The 17,317-nt window shown below is 40.4% G+C and overlaps 1 protein-coding gene across 2 annotated transcripts in view; it reads left to right on the forward strand.

The window, feature by feature from the left end:
• The window catches only part of LOC121731619 (nephrin-like), a 35,375-nt gene that overhangs the window by 15,674 nt on the left and 2,384 nt on the right, over window positions 1-17,317 (forward strand). For both annotated transcript variants that reach the window (XM_042121138.1, XM_042121139.1), the window contains exons 5-13: window positions 587-790; window positions 3,151-3,332; window positions 6,814-6,964; window positions 10,828-10,973; window positions 11,418-11,577; window positions 13,768-13,986; window positions 14,957-15,135; window positions 15,996-16,185; window positions 17,070-17,243. In XM_042121138.1, coding sequence (XP_041977072.1) covers window positions 587-790; window positions 3,151-3,332; window positions 6,814-6,964; window positions 10,828-10,973; window positions 11,418-11,577; window positions 13,768-13,986; window positions 14,957-15,135; window positions 15,996-16,185; window positions 17,070-17,243 — 1,605 coding nt within the window. The remainder of the gene's footprint in view (window positions 1-586; window positions 791-3,150; window positions 3,333-6,813; window positions 6,965-10,827; window positions 10,974-11,417; window positions 11,578-13,767; window positions 13,987-14,956; window positions 15,136-15,995; window positions 16,186-17,069; window positions 17,244-17,317) is intronic.

The following is a 17,317-nucleotide window of genomic DNA, read 5'->3' on the forward strand; positions in this document are numbered from 1 at the left end:
TACACCGGAATGGCAGCGGCGGTCGCGATTTCTCAAGCAATACTATGTATTATAATAATGAAGATAAAGTTTAAAATCACATGACACTGAAAGTGCTCGCCTCGCCGCCGCCATTCCGGTGTGGCGCGGCCCTAATCCTCTAATTACAAGTAGGAAAAAAAACATCGCAAAAATATAGTCACATGAATGAATTAATGTGCCTTTTGCATCTCACTTTATAACAATTTTTGGGATAAACAGTATTGGTGTGCTACTTTATGGCGCAGCGCAGACGACAGACTATCTGTGACGCACTTTTTAGTCCGTGGAAATAGAACCCTATGCAATTATATGCAGTAACGCACACGACGCTCAGCGCAGACGTGTGAAGAAAACTTGTATCGTCACTCCCCAGTCCCCAGTCATGGTGACTCTGCAGAAGTAATCACAAAAAATGTTTGATGTAGCTGTACATGTCATTCACATTTATTTTACCTTCGCCAGGACTCTTATTTCGACGACATAAGGGTCCTGTAAATTTGTATGTGCATGACGCACATAGAAATTTCGATTCAAAAAATTAATTGCCAGTACATTTTTTCCTAAGGTAAGCCTCAGTCGTCTTTAACATGGTGGACGAACCAGCAGCTTTTGAAGAACGCGACCACTCCCCTCTCGGAGCAGAGGATCCGGAGCGACCTGTCCTATGGTCCTCTGACGAGGGAGGACCACGGGAAGGTCCTCACCTGCTTCGCCAGGAACAACGAGAGGACTCCGCCGCTCTCCATCGACGTCACCATAGACATGTACTGTACGTTCTGTGTTTTTTATTAACCGACTTCCAAAAAGGAGGAGGTTATACGTTCGGCTTTTTTTTACTTTAAGTTTACATTATGTTTCAAATCTGATCACCATTATCACGTATCTTGCAAAAGCAAAGCCATAACAATAATTGCGCGATATTTGCTCCAAAACCTAATTTCGGATTAGATTAAGTACCTAGTGAAAAGAGCTATAGAATAATCAATATTAGATCCTTAGTCTTATGAACCCTTTAAAGCAAGCTTGGACCAAAACATTTAAAACCATCCTAAGGTATTCCTAGAGTCAATTCACATGCAACGTGACAATGCACATAGTATGGGCATACATCAATGATATTCTACTTATACAGGTATGTTACGTCCATACTATTTTCCGGCTTAAATCTCTTCCGAACAATTTTCAAATTCAAAATTGCAAACATTGACAAATTTGACAGATAAGTGAAACAAAAGATACGAAAAACCAAGGAAAAACCATAGACTTAATATATATTGTCGTAGGTTTATGCGAAAAACCATGTACATAAAACAGACAGTTCTATTTTTAAACGTCGAATCGTATTGCTGTCTCTTTCTTCGCCTGAGCTATGACGAAAATTCGATTTTTCCAGATTGTTCGAAAAAATAATTGAAAATGTAAATAATCGAGGTATTTATTGCATACAAGACATGTGGTAAGAGATTCCATATTGTGTTTTGTTTACTTTCGAGTCATAATTGGAACATCTTCGAAACACGCACGACGTCATTTTCAATTTATTTAGGTAATGCAAGACGCGGCACGTTCGTGACTGCGCTCGATGCAGACTAAAGAACAGACGGCCCAATTGGGCCGTATTTGAATCTTCACAACGCGCGCGGTGGTAACATATCTGCTTTGAGTTTTTCATCATTGGCATACATGGGCTGATGCTCTTAAGTCTTAACAAAAACTTATTTACCGACACGTGCATGGGCGTACCCAAGTAGGGGGCATCTGCCCTCCCTAGAAGAAGTACTAAAATAAACGTCAAATTTTCCTGGCAAGTGGGAAATAAAAACGTGTTACGGCCTGTTTCACCTCTTCCTGATAAGTTAGTCCCACTTAATTTGACAGATGAAGTATGGAAATCTGTCAAAAAAGCTGTGAATTGCCTATTCGGCACGCCAGAAAGTTGTGAAATAGGCCCTTAATCATTCATTAATAGCTATTCTCCTCTGTCGTTCTTTTTGCGGTTCGAAGTTCGGTGACTGTCAATTTCAAAGTGTGGATAGGTGATGAGGTGAACATAACACTTAGGTACACCATGTATTATGTATTCACCGCGAAAGACCGATTGTTTTCGAGTTTTCACCTGATCCGGGATCAAACGCTCATTACGTGGTGAAAGTGTCAGCTAGTTGACTGCAGGCTATTATTAAAGATGATCTTTTATATTGACTCGGGTATTCAAATGTACTATCAGAGAAGTTGATTAATACGCAGATGGCGGAACTACTTATTTTGGTCGTGTTTTGTCCATAAAGTTATATAATATACCTAGCGGAATAGAGCAACAATCTCGAGCTGTCAAACGAAACCAAAATTGGTTTTCATTGTGAAAAATATGTGTACGTAATGGCGGCTCTCGACATAGGCGAACGCGTTGGCCAACGCGTCTGCAGACGCGTTGGCCCAATGTGTAGAACGGGCGTTCGCGCGTTGGCCGTAGGTATTTAGACGTTGGCCAACGCGCGAACGCCCGTTCTACACATTGGGCCAACGCGTCTGCAGACGCGTTGGCCAACGCGTTCGCCTATGTCGAGAGCCGCCATATTACGTATACACTTACACAACTCACAAGCATGATTGAACATGATTTCTATGATATTAAATTGTCAACATGCGGCACGTGCCGACTGGACGTCAAAAAAGAGAGCTGCTGTCATGTATCACCCGTCTTTTTTTACCACGCAGTGTTACTGATAGTGACATCTCTCTTGCTCAGGCCTTTGTTTCTCTATTCCGCTAGGTGTATTAACTTTATGGTTTTATCGAACCGATCCGACAGAAGACGGTTGACAATATTATTTTTAACAAAAAATAAAACCGACTTCCAAGATAAAGATCAGTTTTATTAGTTTTTAATGAGTCTAAAGCTAAACCAATCTATGACGCCAACAGCCCCGTTGCGCCAAAATTCGTTCGAGGCGTTAATTTTTCCGGAATAGAAAGTAGGTATATGTCCTTCCTGGGACACAAAGTCTCTCCATACCAAATTTCAGCAAAGTCGGTTCAGCGGTTTGGGCGTGAAGAGGTAACAGACAGACACACTTTCACGTTTTTATTAGTACGGATATAGCTTACGCATCGTTTTATTTTCATCAGTACCGCCGCAGCTGGTGTCAGTCCGCGTGACCGGGCCGAAGGGTGACTCCGTGAGCAGCGGCCGAGTTAGGATGGGCGAGGTCCTGACACTTCAGTGCCGGGTGCTCGGCGCGCGCCCCCTGCCAGCCGTGACGTGGCACATGGATGACTCCCAGCTCACTGACTTGGAGCAGAGTAACACTGTAAGTGACTTCTTCCTCCCTTTCCCGGGGCAGGATTTATATTTTTTTATGAGCAAAAGCCTCTTGAATTGCCGCCCCTATGTACGAACTCTGCCGCCATCCTAGGACGCTGTCGCCCCCCGCTGCCGCTCATAGGCCATGGCCTATATTGCCTATACATAAATCCTGAGCTGGCAGCTGCCCTTTCCTATTCCTTTCCGTTCCGTTTCTTCTGTTTTTTTTTTCACGCTCGTAGATGCTCTACGAAACCACAACTTAACTTAGGGTGGGTTGCACCAACTTACTTTAACTATAACTTTAACTCTAACCATAACCAAATGTCAAATGAACTGTCAAATCCCTAGTAAAAGTCCATAATGGACGCCATCTTTGACGATAACCTTAACTATAACTATATCTCTGGTGCAACCTACCCTTAGGAGTTAGGACGTAAAGAAAATGAAGATTAACGAATTAAAGGATGTTGTAAACTATTGTCAAATGCCACTCCCAACAAGTCTACCAGTCAATGCGAGCTTTAGGTATAAACTGTGTAATCTATATCTTAATATATATATTTCTTGTGTGCGTGTGTATGTGACTGAACTCCTCCTAAACGACTGGACCAATTTTGATGAAATTTTTTGTTTGTGTTCGTGGAGATTCGAGAATGGTTTAGATTTACAGTTTGGTCTACTGGAAAATGTTTTTTCAATTAATTTCTTATTTATAAGGAGTTGTTGATTTTGGAATGTTTTACATTAGATCCGGCGGACGGCGCTATCATCGCATTCAATATTATTCTATTTCAATTTTAGTTTGTCCTGACAGATGGTGCTACGATTAATTTGAAAAAAATTTTGTTATTCAATTCATGTGCTGATTAAAATATTAAATAAATAACACATAGGCTACAATTTTAACCGACTTTCAAAATGGGGGAGGTGTTATGTTCGTTTTCTTATATTCAACGATTACTCCGCCGTTTGTTAACCGATTTTCAAAATTTTTCTTTTGGTATATAGGGTATCATCCCAATTTGGTATTATATTCACAAAAGTGGTGATCTGATGAAGGATCCATAACTAATCGAGGGAACTCCTCAAAACTTATAGGGAAACATATGGTGACTTCGGTTTCGTGAGAAGTATTCTAAGCATATGCTACCAACAAGTAAGATTTTGCACCGAGATATACCTGGTATACCGTGGTTCGGAAGGTGCTGAGAGAATTCCTGATTCTTTATAGATACAAGTTTGGGAGTTTCGGCGTTGTTTTAAGAACAGAAAGCATATGCTACTATGCAAATTACATTCTTCATCATCATCATCATCATCATCATCACTACCATATTATACCATTTCATAGTCTTTTAGATCGAGACTCGAGTTTGTCAAGCGATAATTAAAAAAAATCTATATCTACCTAATATTATAAACCTGATGAGTATGTTTGCTTGAACGCGTCAATCTCAGAAACTACAGGTCCGATTTAAAAACTTATCTCAGTGTTAGATAGATCATTTATCGAGTAAGACTCATCATTTATCGAGAAGGTTATATTATATTATTACTCTAAGACTAATACGACAGAAGAAACTCAGGAAAATGTGGGAAAAACGGGGGAAATATTTTTTACGGGAAAATGTACCTACGGATTCTGTAAAATTTCTAATTTACGCGGGCGAAGCCGCGCGGGACATCTAGTAATATATAAAACTCAAAGGTGACTGACTGACATGGTGATCTATCAACGCACAGCCCAAACCACTGGACGGATCGGGCTGAAATTTTGCATGCAGGTAGATGTTATGACGAAGGCATCCGCTAAGAAAGGATTTTGATAAATTCCAACCCCAAGGGGTTAAAATAGGGGATGAAAGTTTGTATATGATAATACTTCTTAACGCGAGCGAAGCCGCGGGAAAAATCTCGTATTATATAAAACTCAAAGGTACTGACATGGTGATCTATCAACGCACAGCCCAAACCACTGGACGGATCGGGTTGAAAATTTGCATGCAGATAGATGTTATGACGAAGGCATCCGCTAAGAAAGGATTTTGATAAATTCCAACCCCAAGGGATTAAAATAGGGGATGAATAATAATACTTCTTAACGCGAGCGAAGCCGCGGGCAACAGCTCGTATACAGACTGAAGCTAAAGGAAGTATTAGGCTCTATTTCTTCGATCAATAAATTTCTTGAAGATAGGTTGTCGAGACGGTGTCGGTTGGTTACTTCATTTCATATCGTTAATATAGTAGACGCAGATGACTTGATTAGCTGTCTCGTCTAGTGTCTATAATCATAATATTACGCCGCCGACACATTACTTACGATAAACTCATCACCTCATGTCATTAAGGAAAATCGAATCACTTAATTTAATCTAGGCTACCTTATAAGTAATTTCTACTTAATAAACGTACTCGTTTATTCTTATTGATTGCAGTAGCCAGTATGGTTGCTGACAGCTCGGATGCTGACAATATGACGTTATGTCTTGGCGAAGTTCATAAATAATACATTGTATCTGTCCTCGGCCAGTAGCGTAGCTACCGCCGTATCAATTATACGAGGCCCCCGGGCCAACGGGGCGCCCTAACGTGAGCAAAATTATTCCTCACCATTTCAAAAGGCAACCACACCTTAGGGCCCCAGTAACCAACGGAGATGCGGACGTCATCTCCGTTGAGTTCAAAAAATCCTTGAAACTTGCTTAAATTATTTTTTTAAAGATTAAAGTCAATAATAAACTGCCTTTGTTTATGATTTATGGACGTTATTTAAATATAAAAAAAAAACATGGGTTTTAGGCACTTATTAAATCGCCCGCAATAAATCATGGGAAGAAGGTTTTTTATAGATAGGTCCACTTTCTCCAACTTTTTGCATGTTTAATGTAAATTGTAATCTACATAGTAATTATATTAATCAATCTGATCAAATAACAGTTAGGTACGCTGAACTCAAGTTGTGAATGTAAATGTAAATTCTAAATAATGAGTAGATATTTAGAAATTTCTTACAATGCTGAGATTACTATGAATAATGTCTAGAAGAATATACTAAGAATTGTTCCCATGTCGTGCACGGTTTAATTAATTTTAGTTATTTGATTTTATGTAAGTAACATAATAATTTGTATTGTGTAATTTGTATAGTATACGGTAAATGGTAATATAGGTACCAGCCCTAGTAGACATGTGGCAAGCAATTATCGTAAACGTTAACCAAATGTATGCGATTTGACATAAGTCATCGCTTCGCTAGCTAATACTAATGTCAAATCCCATACATTTTGTGGCGATGGCGTTAGCGTTTACAATAATCGCTTGCCGCTTGTCTAGGCCCTCAGGTAGATACTATTAGTAGATACCTAATTAAAAAGAAGAAAGAGACTGAGGTCTTGCTTACGATAAAGTTATGATTATATACCTAACTTCTGCAGCTATATCCTTTATTGTCCTTACTGAGCAAAATGTTTCATGGTCCTCAGATGGAGCCGTCCCAGCAGCTGGTGGTGAGCGAGGTTCGTCTGGCGGTGACGTACGAATACGACGAGTCCCAGCTGACTTGCTGTGCGCCTGCGCAGGATCGCGACGTCGACAAGGTGCACTGCGCTGTCAGTCAACCGCTCACTGTGCTGTGTAAGTTACACTCGCCACTACTCGCCACTCTACTCGGTATGTGTAATCAAGCCATAAGGTACTATCAGGGGGAGTTAATTCTAGTCACATGGCGGACCCACGTAATTTGGTCGCGTTATATATACTTTTTTTTTATGAAATAAGGGGGCAAACGAGCAAACGGGTCATCTGATGGAAAGCAACTTCCGTCGCCCATGGACACTCGCAGCATCAGAAGAGCTACAGGAGCGTTGCCGACCTTTTAAAAGGGAATAGGGAAATAGTGGGTGGGGATGGGAAGGGAAGGGAATAGGGAAATAGTGGGTAGGGATGGGAAGGGAAGGGAATAGGGTAGGGGATTGGGCTTCCGGTAAACTCACTCACTCGGCGAAACACAGCGCAAGCGCTGTTTTACGCCGGTTTTCTGTGAGAACGTGGTATTTCTCCGGTCGAGCCGGCCCATTCGTGCCGAACCATGGCATTCCCACGTTTGAAAACCCATATCAAACCCAGCGGATCACGATTAACATTGGATTCACATAACAAGACAACGCGTCAGTCCACCATCTGCCTATGAATCAATTTATTTTACCGTACAAATGTTAGTCTTGTAATAGCTAAATGTTAGTCGAGATGTACTTACTTATATTATGTCAGACAAGTTGATATAGCTACAAACAAGTTATGTGACCTAACCTAGCCTAACAGGAAAATAATTAAAGTATTTCTTCTGGCTTTTTGTGGCTTTAAAATATTGTTGTTGAATTATGCAATCGCTTGAACGAAAAACAATGCAGTGTTGGTAAAAAAATAATGCTGGTAATAAAAATAATAAATAATGTTGGTACTTAGGTAAAAAAAATTGTAAAGTGTAAACCCTATGGGATCTTTCTTGACCACACAAGAAAATGCGAAAGAAATCAAGTAAAGACTGCTTTAGGCTAAAGAAGTTTCGGAACGTCGCGTCACGCAAAGCGTGCGTGCGGAAATGCGAGAATGTGCATTAGTGGAGATAAACGTCGCTTACATGTAGGTAAATGTTATGGTAGCTCTGGGGCCAATAACGAGATGACACACTTAAAAAAATCATCAACCATGTGTCACTTTCAATAGCACTTTCACATTTTAATTAGGTTTCGACTTTAGGTTTAAATTGACTTTAATTAGATACTCATAAAACATAACTTGACCATAAATATATAACATGGAGCATAAAATGATTAATTTCCGGTCCTTTGACAGCTTTAGTAAGCTATAGTTGAGCTAAATCTAATTGTTCTATATGTGTCGCTAAAGGTGGCTACTCATTTGCGATCGATTGTTTCAATCCATCGCAAAAATCAACCTGAGTGTTTAATCAAAGTTGCCTAGTTTCGATAGCAAACCCGATACATTTTTGACATCTTACTTTGTAATCGAAACTAGCGAACACATTTTGAGTAAGCACTCTGTTTTCAAAAACAAATATAAGAAACCCCCAACTGCTAATTTCTATACGATAGATCGTTTCGATGTAACTAGGTACATCAATGTCGCGGCCGCTTTTACCTGTTCCCACTCAAACCACCTGCGGCCTTCAGCCGTACACGGAGGGATGGATACACAGGACTCCCTCTACGAGCGGCCGGTCTTCCTCAAAAGGGACCGGACTTCCACCAATATAAGGGAACGCTTCGGCAAACTGAAGCATTCCCCTCGGCGCCGGGACTAGCTAAGCCGGGCAGGTTCCCATCCTTGCCCGGAGCGACTTCCGTCTAATCCGGGGCGGATCAGACGGAAGTTTGGAGGTTCGCGTAACGATGCCTCCCGCACTCCCGTCCTACGTTGGCGGAGAGGAACGGAGGTTGGATCATCCTCTCTGTTCCGCTCCGCGTCCTCTCGCAGAAAGAGACTGCCGCCTGCCAGGCCTCATCGCTCTCGAGCATGCAGCGAACCATGCTCGAGAGCGAGAGGTCCCGCCCAAGCACCGACATGAGATCATGCAGGCGCTGCACGGCCCAAGCCCTTACCTAATCCCAAATTATGCCCATCAACGCCTGTTAACAGTTAATCGTTTGTCAAAAGCCTTATGTATGCCTTTCTTGCATAATGAAGAGTGAAAGAGAGTGGACCATTATCAGTAACAAGCTATGGTGAAAATGGTACTGTAATTACTCTCTTAACTAGGTTCGTTATTGATTAGATTTCAAGGGATGTGGATATTTAAATATAATCACCATTAAAACAAACTTGGCTTGGTCATCGGTGTAATAAAACAGTCAGATTTCCGGTAGTCCGTTTTACAAGCCACAGATCAATTTTAACTAAGTACTACTATGAAACTTATTTGGTTTCGGCAGCATGGTGGCGCTCACGTTTTGAGGCAAGCCGCAAGCGTAAATTCTAGTAAATCGAACTGAGATTCGTGGTACAAAAATCAGGCCCCAGAGTTAAGTTTTTCTGTCTTCTCATGAAGAAAAATGTAGACATAATAATACGACAACAAGTTAGTTGCACACAGTATGTAAGCAACTATTGATTCATGTAGTAATCGTGCCGAAATTAAATCTTAATTAATCGATATTGCAGAGTAGGTAATGATCGTTGCAAATCAAATATTGACCCACAAGACAGTGATCGAACGTTCCTTCGTTTCTCTTTTTGCCTGACAGGTAGAAAAGCGATAAAAAAGGAGTGTAATAATTTTAAGTATCTACTACTACTCTCATGCACGAAGGGTATTTTTTGCATGACGTAAAATATTAAAAATAGGTAGTAAAAGTTTACGAGTTATACTTTCACTATTACGGTATTCAGCTAATACGGTAGAGAGTAGAGGTATTGTACCGCGGTTGACCTCGCAGTTGACTTCGCCGGTAAACATCGTTTGATGCTGTTTAAGGACAGTCATTTGAATGACGTTTAAGTGCGTGAGAAACTGTGAACTCATATCATTACAATAATATTATATCTTATATATAAAATTCTCGTGTCAAAATGTTTACCGTACTCACTACTCCTCCGAAACCTCCTCCTCCTGTTTGTGCGACGGGATAGCAATGGACGTTGCCATGGTGCCGTACTTAGTCACTTCAATAAAATAATATGGGCGAAATACTTTATATGAGAAAACAACGTTTGCCCCATGTTTGCCCTGACAGCTAGTTATATATATTATACTAGATGACGCTCGCTACTAGATTGCACTAAAATCGTACGGGAACCGTACATTGTCCGGGATAAAGGGTATTCTATGTCTCTTCCCGGAACTCAAAGTATCTCCATACGAAATTTCTGCAAAATCGGTTCAGCGGTTTAAACGTGAAGAGGAACAGACAGACAGACACACTTTCGCATTTATAATATTAGTACGGAATGTGGATTCATAAGAAGTTGAGTATTTCAGTCTTCATTATACGATTATCAATATGCAGTAGTGTTTGTAGAACTCCATGTTGCGGCATTAAAGGTGCCATGGCCATGTTCAGTAATGCGACGACGACTACCCAACCAATCCATATCGAAAAAATGCTACAAAAAATATAATAATAATAAATAATACTTAATAATAAAGCTTTATTTAATTCCATACAAGTTAATACATTTTTGAGATTACAATATAAAGGATTCTTTAGGCTTGTATGGACTACGGACCCCCTTCGGGTAAAAGCCTCCAAAGAATGCCATGTCATCTCTGTTCAAGATGGTTAACAACCGCCATGGTTGTTAACCATCTTGGTCCAGCTGTCGCGACTATCTCATCTGCCCATCTAGCACACGGGCACAAAAAATATACCTAATTCAATTTACTTACAAATACAAAAATCATCTTACATAGAATAAGCATTTGTAAATAAAATAAATAATATTACTTATTAGTATGAATGGATGTGTCACCTTTTCAGACCCACCGGTGTTAAAGATAGTGGCAGCAGTAGCCGAGCAAGAGATAGAGAACGCCACCATCGCCGTGGTGAAGGGCTCTACCGTGGTGCTGAACTGTAGCGTGCAGGCCAACCCGCCTGTCTATCAACTGATATGGTTTCACAAGGTAAGCCAGCCGCCAGGCTCAGTTCAAATTGCAACTTAAAGAGGGGGTGCGATGTATTTTTTAAATAAGCTATAATAATTGGAACAGGCCGCCCAATATCTCAGGCTTGTCAATCCCATGTGTATCTAGTAGGTATCTACTTTAGCATAAAGTTCAGTTTTGAATAACTCATCTAAAAAAAGCATCGCGTCGCATATTGTCTCGTCATGTGTAAATGTTTAATGTGGTCTTTACTCTTTTTTAACACCTATTCGTAAGTACTGTCAAATAAATTGTTTCATAGGCAGATAGCGGATCTAGCCGAGCTGTCAGATCACCACTATTGTCACCACCACTGTCCAATGTCCATTAGCTAGCTATGAATCAATTTTCTGAACGTTCATATAAGAGCACTGAACAAAGCCCAATTGTAATAGCTCTGACTTAATAGTAAATTCTTTCCAGGATGATATGGTAATACAAAGCGCCGACGGTGTAGAGAACTCCATACAACATAGCCTGAAGCTGACCAACGTGACAGAACAAGAGACGGGCGACTATGTATGTGCCGCTACCAACGACGAGGGATCCTCCTACAGCGAGCCTGTTGATTTACAGGTTACCTGTGAGTTATTTTTTTATCTTAAGGGTCTGTTTCACCACTTCCTGATAAGTGACGAACGAATAGGCTATCCGCCAATTAACTTGACAGGTCAAGTATGAATAATCTGTGAAAAAGTTGTGAATAGCCTATTCGGCACTTTATCAGAAAGTGCTGAAACAGGTCCCTAGTGTATTCTGTGCCTTAAGCCTGTTTGCACATCGATGCGACGCCTGTTTTATACGATAATAATAATGATTAGTTATTTTGAATCTCGTTCTATAGCTGTGTTCACTGTGCAAGCGGCGTTAGATAAGCCTAATATTGTCTTACACTTATGATTTTTGATATTGACGTTTTAGATGAACTTTAAAATATTATATGGACCAAGAGCCCGCGAGTGCCAGACCTTCCTTCGTTTCGTTAACCTGAAAGTTTACCTGTTTGTGACCTTTACAGAGGTACAAACTACCAGCAACTATGGAGCTTCAGTCGCAGTCACTTTAGGAGGTATCCAGTTCTGAAGGTCTACGTGACCTTCGAGAATGAGGAAAGCTCAATTTCATAACTAATATTCTTCGCGGTAAGTGGAGGAATCTCGTCTTCCAGTGCCGGACATTTTTGACAGTTGCTTCCCACCCTTAAACTTTCTTAAGAGGAGTCCACACCGCCGTTTTTCCATACAAACGTTGTCCCCTGTTTCCTCCCTGGATAATTCTGGTAGAGTTATGATTTTTTCCTGAATATCTATGGCCACTATTATTAGCATATTCCTGTTTTCCTTTTTTTCATAATTTTATTATTAAAAAAGATAAGACCCAAAAAAATGGCCAGATTTTCCACTATGTTCAAACACCCAGAAAACAAAACTGGCTAAAATATACAAAAAAAATAAAACATAGGAACACAGCTCAAGCCTTGCTTTAATTCTTAATGAAATAACCTCCTCCTTTTTGGAAGTCGGTAAAAAGTACTTAAATCGGTTAAGTTTTGGAGAAGGAATCAGCGGGCAACGAATCGAAGATTTTCTGTTCTTTTATATTAGAACTTTTGTCGTGTTGTCTCTATCGCGCTCTGCGGTGGGAGATAGTGGTGGTTAATATAACGTATCGCTGAAAATAGCGCGCTAGTTCTTCGCAACGAATAGCGCGCGCTATAAATCTCTGCATAAGACGCTACGTTATAACGTACCGCGCGGTCACTGACCTAGCGCGGCGCCGCCCGCGCTGCCGATCGCGCGCGATTTTCGTTCGATCGTTGTCGTGTCGTTTCATTGTGATTTGTGATTTCGGTGAATTCAAAATAATAAGTAAGTATCTAACAAACACGTTATATTATAAGTAACTCACCGCGTTATAATAAATTGTAGACGTTACGCATCATCATATTGTTATACTTAACATAACGAAAGAATTTCAATAACGTCGGTAAACTTTACAACGCGTCCAATCGAGATTTCATTCGTTATAACGTAGCGTCAAAACTAGCGCGCTTAAAAGAAAAGAGATTTCGAGCGCGCGAGTTTTGACGCCACATTATAACGAAGATCGCTATAACGTAGCGTCAAAACAAGCGCGCTTGAAAGAATGGAGATTTCGAGCGCGCGAGTTTTGACGCTACGTTATAACGAACGATCGTTATAACGTAGCGACAAAACTAGCGCGCTTGAATGAATGAAGATTTCGAGCGCGCGAGTTTAGACGCTACGTTATAATGAATGAACTAGCGCGCTTGAAAGAATCGAGATTTCATTCGTAGCGTCAAAACTAGCGCGTTTGAAAAATGTAGCATATTCCATATAGCGTGTTATGAAAATATAGCCGTTAGGAACACCACTGGTGGGAGACTTGAGATTGGTGAGACAGCAATACATTTTCAAATACCTATTTTCAATTTCTCTCGCCCTTGGTATATCCTCTTAAAATATTAGACTTTGAGGGTGTCTAGCAGTGGGAAACAACTGTCAAAAATGTCCGGCACTGGAAGACGAGATTCATCCACTTACCGCGAAGAATATAAGTTATGAAATTGAGCTTTAGATACTCCTTCTCGAAGGTCGGGTAGACTTTCAGTTTTACGAAACGAAGCAAGGTCTGGCCTTCGCGGGATCTTACTCTAACATAATAAACATATAGAACTGAATTAAGGACATTAATCAAGCGTCACGTGAAAAATAAATAATTATCTTATAAAGCTTTGAAAAAATCTTCATAGATCCGCCATATTGCGAGGACGACACGGTTCTAGAATACGGTGTGGGTGAGAACGAGTGCGTCAACCTCACGTGTAGAGTGACCGGCAACCCGGCACCCAGCCTCTACCACTGGATGATCGTCACGCAGGTGGACGGCGCCAAGCTGAAGAACAACCAGTCGGTTACTCTGGAGACTATGGACTCTACCTTAATGTATCAAAGGACTAATGGGAGTTCAGGTAATATATACTAATAATAAATGAGAAAGTGTCTCTGTGACATGGTATGTTGTTGATGAAGCCTAGGCTAGTAACTACTAAGGTTGGGTTGCACCAACTAACTTTAACTATAACTGTAACTTTAATTACTATAACCTTAACTACAATGCAAAATGTCAAATCTTTGGTTAAAGTTAAAAATGGACGCCATCAAGACGCCATATTTAACCATAATCATAGAGCTCGACGCTCGCGAAAAAAGGAACTAAGCTGTCATCATACAAAAACGCCATTTTTGATAGTTCTCCTTAACCAGCAGCGCCCCCGCCCACGTTCATTTATAACCTTGTTGGACCAGCTGTCATCTGTCAATTTCTCGGGTCAAAGTTAAGGTTAAAGTTAAAGTTAGCCTTAACTATAACCATAACTTTAACTTTAACCACGCCTCTGGTGCAACCCAACCTTAACCGTCGTTGCAGTCACTTTTTTATATGCAAATACTTGCTTTCAGTGCTAACAGCATATTATAAAACTGATAGCATGGAAACATAAAAAAATTAAACAGGGAATTTTGCCATTATTGTACCATCGGTGAAATTGATTCATAGGCAGATGATGGGCCTACGTGAATTGGACGGGCTATTTCAATTCAATGTTAGTTGCGATCTGTAGACTCGGTTTGACATAAGTCATAACGCGACCAAATTAAGCTGGTCCGCCATCTGGCTATGAATCAACTTCTCTGATAGTACATAAATAAAAATTGATCGTATCAGACAGGGTCAAAACATTGTATTTGTAGGTATAAAACATCTGCAAAAAAGCGTTTATTTTGATTTTTTTTTTCTTTAATATTTTATAAAGGCCATACACTGCCATTCATCATAAAGATTAAGTCGGCGAAAACAGCCTTTCTTGAAATATTTTTATTAGTATACCTGTACCTAACTAAGTTAATTATAATATAGACATTACAAACTATATATTTCAGCTCTCATATACTGCTGGGGTCTGAATGGCGTTGTCAGCGAGCAGCCGCGGAGGAGGTGCGGGTTCCTGGTGACGGACGAGACCGCGCCGCGCCCGCCCACAGACTGCGTGGCCATCAAGAACGTGGACAAGGAGATCACGGTCACCTGCGAGGAGGGCCACGATGGGGGAATGCCTCAGGTGCAACCATGGGATGTGTGAAAGTTTGAAAGGATGATTATATGTTTGGTACTGTTATTTTCACTTAAGATCACTGTAGGTACGGTTTTTTGAATAACGAGCCTAACGAGGTTAGCTTACAGTGGCCATAATATACAGGGTGTGTACGTGTTCCTTATAGAGAGCTCACTGTGAAAGTAGCAGCGCTGAAAGACCAACATTTTTTTTCACTTATATGGGGAAAGTCGTGACGCTCGGGTCCTTGCCCATACAAAAGTGAAAAAAAAATTTCGTCTTTCAGAGCTGCTACTTTCACAGTTAACTCTCTACCATGAACACGTACACATCCTAAAGTATTATCACTACTTAAAATATTCGCACAGCTATCTATAATTATTGCGACAGCCGGTATTCGTGCCACGGTATCGACACACAAATTAAATTGTATGATTTACGAACGGAAATAAAATGTATTCGTAGTCACGTTTTTTGTGAACCTTAATCTAACTAGTAACTGATTATGTTGTGTGCCGACTAACGACCTCGATAGAGGGATTAGGATGTGAATGGAAACATTTTGTGTACGTAACGTACGTAAAATATTAATGTCTGTAATATTTAAGAATTTAATCATAAATTGATGTACTTAGGTCCTAAGATATGACGCAGTAAGTCCTTAATATTATGCAGAAAAAATGTGCGTCCTTAAATCCTTTAATCTGCGTCCAGCAAAACATTTTCTTTGGACCAAATCATGGTTCAGATTTCTACAACACATCATATAATTTTAGGGAACCGCGAAGACCAAAGAAAGTTTCAGATGACGAACATGACCTTGTATCTTATTGTTCTTAGGAAATCACCATATTTTTTTGTTTCAGAAATTCAAATTTACCGTGAACTCCTTGGACTCAGAAGAACCTGTGATGTCGATAGTGAGCGTGGAAGCCAGATTCATGATCCCCGAACCGAAATTGGACAAGTACAAGTTTGTGATCAGCGCCTTCAACGACAAGGGCAGCAGCCCTAGCGTGGAGATTGATCTGGACAACATCGTTGATGAAGCTCTAGGTCAGTGGTCCCCAACCTTTTTTCATACGGGCTACAAACATGTTTTTGATCTTGGTGTCGCGGGCCGCAACATAATTTTTTTTGGTTTAAAAATAACAGTTTCAAAGTAAAAAAAAAAATGCGACTTTCACAGCGACCTTACATACATTCATTTGCTGGTAGGCGTGAATATCAAAATGTTTAACGTCACGCGGGCCACAGGTAAAGTACCGGCGCGGCGGACCGCATGTGGCGCCGCAGGTTGGGGATAGCTGCTCTAGATATTACTTAGTAGTTCTAGTATTTTGCATCTTATAGATTGTATAAGTTTTTTAGTACACAAAGTACATATACATTAAAGACGTATTACGAATAGTCGCAAAAATGTAACTGACCTGAGACTAGAACTCTGAGTTGACCCACCTCTAGTCAAAACGAGTTTTACTTTATAAATGACCATCGTTGACTAACAATAATTGACATGATATTTTAGCCTAGCGTGTCTATCTAATACTAGATTCCAATTCGATAAATCATCATTTCTCTATCATATTCAATTATAATCATACCTACCTAAGTTCTATGTGTAACTGCATAATTATTTTAAATTTAGCGGCAATATGGGAAATTGATTTAGTCGCGTTTAACTGTTGTCTAGAATTTCAATGAATTGAAACTGAGTGCCTAAGAAAGGTACATACATTTATTTATATGATCTATAGTCTGTCAAAAAAGTGAAGAAATTAAAAAGTGGCAACATCGTAGTGTCATCCCTTTCAAATTAATCTAAGAAAAAAGGGATGCACTACGATGTTGCCACTTTTTGATTTCTTAACTTTTTTGACAGACTATAACATATCTGAATTAAATATATTTTTTATATTTTAATATTACAATTACCGCAGGTCAGCTGGACAGCACGATCAGCGCGGTAACAAACATCACGACGCTGGCGCTGGCGCTGTGCGGGGGCGTGGCGTTGCTGGCGCTGGCGGCGTGCGGGCTCGTGTTGTGCGCGCACGACCGAGCGTCCGACGCGCCCCGCCCCGACCCGCCTCTCTGTGCGTACACCACCGACGGTACGCAAACATGTTATTCTTTCGGTATCTTTTCAAAATTCCTTTCTAATAATGTTACACAATGGTAACGCTAT

This window comes from Aricia agestis, chromosome 11 (assembly GCF_905147365.1).
Source record: "Aricia agestis chromosome 11, ilAriAges1.1, whole genome shotgun sequence".
Taxonomy (NCBI): domain Eukaryota; kingdom Metazoa; phylum Arthropoda; class Insecta; order Lepidoptera; family Lycaenidae; genus Aricia; species Aricia agestis.